The sequence below is a fragment of the Apaloderma vittatum genome, unplaced genomic scaffold (assembly GCF_000703405.1).
Source record: "Apaloderma vittatum isolate BGI_N311 unplaced genomic scaffold, ASM70340v1 scaffold8525, whole genome shotgun sequence".
Taxonomy (NCBI): Eukaryota; Metazoa; Chordata; class Aves; order Trogoniformes; family Trogonidae; genus Apaloderma; species Apaloderma vittatum.
In genome coordinates, this window is record NW_009718750.1 from 1 (window position 1) to 8940 (window position 8940).

Below are 8940 nucleotides of genomic sequence, written 5' to 3' on the forward strand. Positions count from 1 at the left end.
CTCCAATAACCAGGAGACAGACAACACCCTCCAGATTTTTTCTAATGGCAGTGACTGAAGTAATCTGAAAAAAAACCCACAGGTACCTGGTTTCATAATTTCTGTGCGTTTGGTTAATTTGATCCCTCTTCATGGGATTATGATGGTGCGAAGGAGGGGGAATACCGTGAAAAAGCAGGATGCAGTAATGAGGTGCAGGCATGTGCTTACAGGTGACTTTATGGTCAGATGAGCAGGAAAGTAAGTTGCCTAACCTGAGCTTTGTGGGAAAATCATAAAGAACAAAACCCTGGGAAGAGGCAGAGCTCCGGTAGCTTAGAAATGTGGAAGCATGATAGAGATCTGAACTCACGTTGGAGGTTCTTGTTCTCCCGTCTGACAGTCTCAGCCTGGTCAAGCATTTCTTCATAGGCATTCTTCATCCGGAAGATCTCAGTGCTGAGAGAGCGAGACTCTTTCTGGGCAGCTTCCAGCTCAGCCTGGCTCTCCTGGTACTTCTGCTTCCATTCAGCTAGGACCTGCAGTGACAGGAGCACAAGAATCACCCATTCTGCAACACTCCTGTCTCTGCATGTTTACAGGACAGGAACCCAAGAGGCTCTTACAGTCTTTTGCTTTGCCCTGTTCCCTACCTGTGACAATCAATTCAACGTGATGCATACTTTGGCTATTTTGGTGGAAGTTACTGAAATGATCCTCTCCAGCCAGCACCAATGCGTGCCTCAAGCTCTCAGGGAGGAGTTTGGTTTCTCACCAGCCTGGACACAATGTGATTAGTCTAAATGAGGCTGTGAGAGCCTTTTTATTATTGCAGAACAGTGGTCTTGCAGTCAGCCCACCGAGAAGGATCAAGTTCTGATTGTCTCCCGAGTTTGATACCACAGCCCTGCAGAGCCTCTTGTGTAGCACAGTCACCCGAGTCACTCACACAAGGCTGGGCCAAGGTGCAGGGCTCTGCAACATCACTTGGTCAAACAGCATTGATTCTTTTACATGTTATTAAAAGCAGAGAAGGCTGGAACTTGTGAGAACTCTGCTCTTGTGAGACCCCACCTCGAATACTGTGTCCAGTTCTGGTGTCCCCACCATAAGAGGGACATGGATCTGTTGGAATGAGTTCAGAGGAAGCCACAAAGGTGATCCAGGGGCTGGAGCAGTCTGCTACAAGGACAGGCTGAGGGAGCTGGGATTGTTCAGTCTTGAAAAGAGAAGACTCTGCGGGGACCTAATAGCTGCCTTCCAGTGCCTCAAGGGAACCTACGGGAAGGCTGGGGAGGGAATTTTTACAAGTGTCCAGTGATAGGACAAAGCGAAACGGATTTAAATGGAAGGAGAATAGGTTTAGATTGGATCTTAGGAAAAAAATGTTCAGCATGAGGGTGGCAAGACTCTGGGATAGATTGCCCAGAGAGGCTGTGGCTGCTCCCTCCCTGGAGATGTTCACGGCCAGGTTGGATGAGGCCTTGAGCAACCTGGGCTGGTTAAGGGCATCCCTGCCCATGGCAGGGGTTGGATTAGATGATCTCTAAGTCCCTTCTAACCTAACACATTCTATGATGCTATGATTCTAACTTGTATGCTGTGGATCCTCCCTGCCTCCCTTGCAAAGGCTTGATGTTTTTAAAACTATCAGAAAGCTACCTTAGTTTTTACTGTGGCCATTTGGAGTGACTCACGCTGACATTATCCTTACTATACACCCCATTAGGTGCTCCTTACCATATCTTTGCTTTGGGTAAAATGTAATTTGTCGTACTGTGAGTACAGAACTTTCACGATTGCAGAATTTGGCTCAGCCTATCAGATGTCTAAAAATGTTCAGATCTGGCAGGCTTTTTGAATGAACCTTGTCAAAATTCTTCTGCTTTTTATCAAATGCTGCACAGGCTGCATTTAACTTCTCCACGTCAATCATGAGGTCATCCACTTCCCCCTGAAGCCTCTGCTTTGTCTTCTCCAGTGAAGCACACTTGGAGTTGACAGCCTCAATCTGCTCCTCTGACTCCTGCAGGCGCTGAGCAAGCTTCTTCCTGCAGGATGAGACAATCAGCCCTGAGAGAAGGAAAATTCTGACCTTCGCAAACAGTAGACAGGATGGGAATTTGGCCTGAAAGAGGTGGGCACAGACAGAGGGTTGTGGTGGTGTGAACAGAGAGTGTGAACAGGAGTCTGGGATGACACAGCACACTGGAGTGGTGCTTAGGCTTAATCAGTATATACGTACCCAAGGTGTAAGAGGAACCAGAAACACACCCTCAGTATTGGCAGTATAAAGAATGTGGTTTTTTAGGTACTATGATTAACTCCATAGTTAATGCACTGGAATCCTTCTTTCTGTAGACACTCCCAAGACTCCACTTCTTCTCCCCCTTTAAGCCTCTAATCACTCCCCTTTTCACTCCTAACACATTAAAGCACACTGCTCTGCCTATTCCCACTGCAAGCATATTCTGGTTCCCTTCAGTTCCTTCTCACATTTACACTTAAATATCCTTCCTCTTGCTCCAGACCACCCCTCCATGTACTTGGCCTCCTCCAGCTCCTCCGTGCGCTGAATGGCGTCCGTCTCGTATTTGGTTCTCCACTGGGCCACTTCGCTGTTGGCCTTGGACAGGGCGCGCTGCAGCTCCCCCTTGGCTTCCTGCTCCTCCTCATATTGCTCCCGCAGCAAGTCACAGTCGTGGCGAGCAGACTGCAAGGCGTGGGCCAGGGAGTTCTTGGCCTGGGTAGTTAAAGTTATAGAAATTGTTGAAGCATTAACAATTTGTGACTGGATCTCACTGCCCGTGTGCAGCAGTTCCTAGAGCAACAAAAGGAGCAAAGCGAATACCATTAGGAACTCTGTGTTTCAGACTTGATGCTGTTAAACAAGATAGGGTGCCTACCCATTTTGTCAGGGATACCACCTCTCAAACCCATCTGCAACAACTGCTCCAGGCAATTATACAACAGAGAGGGAATTATCTCAAGGCAGAAATTGGTGTTTATCTGGAGGTGGAAGAAACTTTAAACTGTTTTGTCATATCTAATCCTAAGTACACCTGCAGTCCTGATCTCTCTTCTTGGGTGCTGCTGTTTTCTTTGCCTCAGGGGGTTCCTGTAGCAGTAAGGTATGCACACGGACCTATTTTTACTTATGTTTTCGAACTTCAGAAAGCATGAAGAGATAGACTTAAACTGTCTTCCTTATTTAACTTTTAATGTCTCTCCTCTACGTTATACTCCCAGACAAAGTTCAAAAGTTTCACTATTCTGATGTCTCAGCCTTTCCCTGAGGAGAAATCTCATTTATTGCTTTAGTTCATTATTTTATTTTACATCTTTTTTGGGTGCAAATTAAGAAAATCACCTTATTTTCTTCCTCTAGTTGCCTCTTCAGCTCTTCAGTCTGCTGCGTGAAAGCCTGTTTGCCTCGAGTCAACTGAGAAATCAAGGACTCCTTCTCCTCCAGTTGCCGAGTAAGTTCACCTAATGAGAAAATGTTTATTTTTTTTCAGAGATATGTGACATTAAATGTGTGAATGAGAAGAGCTAGCCATATGGAAAGTGATTACAAGATACAATGTGGTAAAATGAAGGGGAAATAGCAATTTCATTCCCACCAGTAGGAAAATGGTATAAAAGAGTGTGCAGATGTCAAAGGAAAGGGCACGAACTGGCCACAAACTCAAATTTTCATTTTGAATGACAGTGCTTATTTTGGTTTGGGTTTTTTTGGGTGGAGTTTCTATAACTGCCACCAGGAGGAAACTCTACATTCTGAGTTTTGTTCAGATCACCCAACAGTGAATATATTACAAACCACAAAGGCATTCAGACAGGATTTCTAAGTACTTGGCACAGAGGACTTTTGCATTTCATCTAGGGACACACCATTCTCAGTCTGTAGACGTGTCTTCTGCATGTTCAGATCATTAATTAATCGAATATGTTCATCATCTTTGGTTCTGACTTCACTGAACTGGTCTTCGAGAGCTCGACACGTCTTCTCCAAATTGCTCTGTTGAGAGATAGAAAACATATCCTTCAGCTCATCTAACTGTTCAGAAGAACAGTGGTAGTGATGAGAAATGCGTCTTCCTGTGCTGCAACCTTGGCTTTGGAGACAGACTCCATGTTACTGGCCAGGTCGTCAATCTCCATCTTCAGCTCACTCTTCTCCTTCTCCAGCTTCTGCTTCACTCGCTGCAGGTTGTCGATCTGCTCCCCAAGCTCAGCTGTGCTGTCCGCGTGCTTCTTGCGCAGGGCGGCAGCCGTGGCTTCGTGCTGCAGCGTGGCCCCTTCCACGGCGCGACGCCCCTTCTGGAATTCGGCCTCACGCTTCTTGTTCATCTCGATCTGAGCTGCAGTGGCCCCTCCTGCTTCTTCCAGGCGCTCGCTGATCTCCTCTAGCTCCCTCGACAGGTCAGCTCGCTGCTTTTCGATCTTTGCACGGATTGCACGTTCAGCTTCAATTTCTTCCTCCAGTTCCTCTGTTCGAGCCTGTGGAAGTTAATTGGTTAAATAAGGACTTCTGAATAGACAGATTTGAAATTATCATTAAGAAATGAAAAGCAAACATTCACATCCATTTATATCAGCACAGACGGTGAAGGAGCACAAAAAATGTCACTAAATAACTGTTAGACTTTACCTGAAGCTCCTTAATTTTCTTTTGCAGCTGAGAACTTTGAGCCTGCTCATCTTCAACTTTATTTTGCAGCTGGCTAATTTCAAAATCCTTTCTGTAAAGAACAAGAATGCAGATTCACCAGTAAGATAAAATCTAAGTTTTAGAATTCAGAGCATAAAAATTCAGTTCAATACTTTTTTAGCCTGTCTTCCTTCTGTTGCTTGTCATTTTCTAGATCCATGATGGAATCCTGAGACATTTTCAGGTCTCCCTCCAGTTTTCTCTTCGCTCTCTCAAGGTCCATTCGCAGTTTCTTTTCTTGTTCCAAAGATCCTTCAAGCTAAACCACATAAACCGTACTTTGAAACACATAAATTATACTTTGAAATTAACCATTCTTAATCTAAAAATCTAAGTAGAGTTGGAAATTGATGAACAGAGAAAACAATCAGATCCTGTGTGTACTTCTCATCTCCACCTGTAAGATCAGAGCTACCTTTACTGTATGGTTTCAGATATTAAGTTTCCCACAGCTTGGTTGTGCACAGCTGAAATGCAAGTTTCTGAAAAATACAGAAATGAAAATTGTCAGTGGCTGCAGTTCCTAGAATGTAGACTGCTAAATATTGACATATTCCCAGTGGATGTAACTTCCTGGAGTATATCTGTGCTGCATAGTAAGAGAACACAAATAATTCTGCAGCAAACATCCAACTGCCTCAGATACCGCTCCAGCTAATTAGTGAAAATGAGGCACAAAAGTCTGAAATACTCAGTGACAAGTACAGTTTAAATAGTCAGGGAAAGATGAAAGGTATACTAGATTCCAAAATACCCTGCCAACTGACAATGATTTGTTAGCTGGGGTTATCAGAGATGGCTTGGCTGGTTTAGGTGTTGCTTATAGTCCCAGCTACGGATTTCTATAGTCTCTTCTAATTCAGAGAATCCACCTACACAACCCCAAAACTTCTTCTTACATCATCTACTTGCTGCTCCAGTTTGGTCTTGGTTTTGGTGAGTGTGCTGACTTTGTCTTCCTCAACTTGCAAGTCATCCAGTGTCTGCTGGTGGGCTTCCTGGAGGGCCTTTGTCTCCTTAGTGAGCTTAGAAATATTTTCATCCAGAGCTGCCATCTCTTCTGTAAGATTCTTAACCTGTTAGAAAGCCAGCGTCCACACTGTGAGGGGGTGCCTTGAGAAATGACACACTGAGAAAACAGTGAGTGCAACTTTGCAAAAACTTGGATGGATGTAGTCAAAATGCTCTCCACAGAGTCGGTATCATTCGTGAGGAGTGTAGCAACAAATGTCATGCCTGACAGCCACACCTCTCTGGTCCTGCCGTGGTAGGAATTCTTGCTTTAGTTGTGTTTGATGACCAGCCCTATTCTGCTGAATTCTATAGTGGAACATGTGCTAGATCTTCACTTGTCTCTGCAAGCTTTTCCTCTGAGATTTACAAAAGAAATTTACCTGCTGAGAAAAATGTATTCCCTTCATGTGATATATCTGCTAGAAAAACAGCTGCAAATTCTCAGCAAGTGAGATTATTAAAAAAGGTATTATCATGTGCCAGTAGCCAGATATATTAATTTTTCCATAAAAATGAAAGGAGCACGGTAACATGACAAAGAGCCTTATGCCCTTGGAACAGGTGATCATGAATTGTAGGGCAAGAGCTTCTAGGTGGGCTGCTGAACATAACACCTCTGTTACTTTTATCTTGGAGACGTATTTCTCATACTTCAGTGGAGCGTTGCACACTAGCAACCTTGTCTCAAACACATCAAGCTCTCTGCATTAGCCTGCCTGACCCTTCCTTCCCATTTGTCTCATTCGGGTGGGAAAGCCTGGTTGTAAGGATAAGGAAAGTCCTTTCTGCTGAATTACTTTAGCTGTATGGCCCTGATATCTGATAAGACACTCCTTCATCCTAATACCCAACATCCACTAGATTTCCTCTAAGCATTAGTATAGAAATGTCCAGCATATCTGTATTTGCAAACTTAGGATCCAGGATTGTTCTTGGTGATGGCAGTGAAGGGAACCTCAAGGTTATAATTACATCACTGCCTGTATTGTTTCCAGAGCAGGACTGAACAGTGTCACCACAGACGTGGGCTCTTCACATTGGTTATTGAGATATATGTGAAGAGGACTGTGTTTTTACAGCGAGATCAATGAGTTAATGACCACCTGATACAGACCCTCCTTAATACAGTAACAGTCTGAACCTTAGAAGTCAGGAAGAACTCTCATTGTATCTTGAAGCCAATGCAATGGAAGAATGTCCATCCTAGCAGAGACCTGGGTTTCTTAGACATTAAAAGAATTATTTGACATCTGCAAAATCAGTGGCAATACTTCTGTTCTATGCCGTGGGCACATATAACTTCCACTGGAACTCTTAGGAATTACTGCAACTTTCCTCAAAACTGAAAACTGTCTGAGGAAGAACAGTTCCCTGAATCCTCTGTTACCTTATTCTCTGTTGCATGCTTCTCCTTTTCCACTTTGGCCAGAGTCAATTCAAGATCATCAATGTCTTTCTTCAGCTCAGAGCACTCATCTTCAAGTTTCCTCTTTTTTGCTGTCAGTTCAGCATTTGTCTCCTCTTCATCTTCCATTCTTTCATTTAGTTCTTTAATTTTAGCTTCCAGCTGGATTTTACTTTTGATGAGTCCTTCACATCTCTCTTCGGCATCAGCTAGATTTTCACTCTCCTGTCAGAATATGTTGAAAGCATGTTATATTCATCATACAAATGATAAAAGGCAACATATGCCGTACCATCTCCAGGGAATTGATTATGCAAGTTAAAGTAGAATTTCTCCTGTAAATCACAGTAACATGCATGATTCCATCATGAGTAAATTGCCCTGCTCACTCATGGCTAGGGAGGTGGACCGTAATCCCGTGGTAGAGACGCTTCCTTTCAGCTGGTTGGGTGGTTTGGCTACAATCCCATGCAATAGACTCACAGGATTCAGTCATAACAAGAGGCCTGCAAGGAGCCAGTGAGATAAACAGGTGGTAGAAAAGTGTATTTCATGGAAACGTGATGTCAGCTGTGGATTTGTAAAGCATACAGCATTTCAGAGTTGTCTTTCATAGAGTATTGGATGATTCCATCTTTAATAAAGTCCTTCAACTCTACTAACACAGGCCAGACTCTCTCCTCAGACTTCTCCCACTTCATTCACATGAGGCTAACCTTGCTCCCATCATTCTCTAACCTCTCTCTCAGCCAAGACAAGAGTGAAGCTCAAAATAGCTTGCAACTTTTATTATAACTAACATTTTGAGACACATGATTAACTGATAAAGTTTTGTTTAAATTAATGCTACAATGATATATTTTAGGCAGAATACCAGAAAAAGTATCTGTTGCCTCCCAGAAGAGTTATGGCTGAAAGCCAAATGGGACTTAGTGAAAAGATAGAAAGGGCTCTTCCAGTTCCGAAACAGTGAGAAATTGAGAGTTGAGAAAGTCAGACAAGGCGCTTGAGGGTCATGGTCATACCTTAGGAGTGCTTCTGTGTTCTAAAATCTGAAACCTGAGTGTTTTAAAAGGAATCCTATCCTGGAAGTTGGTTAACCTAGTTAAACCTGACCTTCTTGAGTTTTTTGGCTCACCATCTATGAAGGCATTAAAGTGAAGCCCGAAATGCTTGTAAACTGGGTGAGTTCCAGAGGACAGAACATCAAGTACCAGGAAGGGTACAAGGAGACTCAGAAAACTGTGTGAGGTTAAGTTGAAGTTCTGAAGAAGGATTCAGGTAATGATCTGATCTTCAGCATGCACAGTTACAGTCCTGGTGCTAGAAGCCATGCAGGGCTCTCCCTGAAACCCAGCTGGTTCAAAAGTACATGGAAACAAGTGGCAGGTTCACTTGCATGAGACTGCCCTTGCCCACGTAGCACCTTACTACCCTTTAAAACCTGACAACACTCCTGTCTTGTGCAATTCCACTCCCTGCTCAGCAGTATTCCAGAGAATACTGTGTTTACTCCACAGTTTCAGTCTTGTACCTGACAGAAAAGCACCTTGGCCCTGGCTCTGTATTATAATAGTCAGCAGGTGTGGAAACAGCCTGTATTTCATCCAGAAGCAGATACCATTGCTGGGAGCACATTGCATACTGTGGAACATCCCATTTTCCACTGGCTTAATAGTGCCATGGGTTGACATGGGAGCCTGGTCAGAATTTCCTACTGGTAGTAATGTTCTGTATGTGCTTTGTGCTCACATTGCCTGGTTGTAAATGACAAGACCAGAATTTGTCGTATGTCTGTTTATGAAGGACAATGGAAGAGAAGGGAAAG

The 8940-nt window shown here is 43.7% G+C and overlaps 1 protein-coding gene across 1 annotated transcript in view; it reads right to left on the bottom strand.

Moving 5' to 3' along the window:
• Positions 1-352: 352 nt before the first annotated feature.
• LOC104274664 (myosin-13) overlaps positions 353-8940 on the bottom strand; it is a gene marked incomplete at its 3' end in the record, with an annotated part of 24571 nt that continues 15983 nt past the window's right edge. The window contains exons 21-30 of the mRNA XM_009870357.1: positions 7095-7337; positions 5593-5769; positions 4807-4952; positions 4634-4724; positions 4093-4482; positions 3874-4000; positions 3350-3468; positions 2526-2722; positions 1847-2030; positions 353-518 (exon numbers count right to left, since the gene is read on the bottom strand). Of these exons, the coding sequence (XP_009868659.1) occupies positions 353-518; positions 1847-2030; positions 2526-2722; positions 3350-3468; positions 3874-4000; positions 4093-4482; positions 4634-4724; positions 4807-4952; positions 5593-5769; positions 7095-7337 (1840 nt within the window). The remainder of the gene's footprint in view (positions 519-1846; positions 2031-2525; positions 2723-3349; positions 3469-3873; positions 4001-4092; positions 4483-4633; positions 4725-4806; positions 4953-5592; positions 5770-7094; positions 7338-8940) is intronic.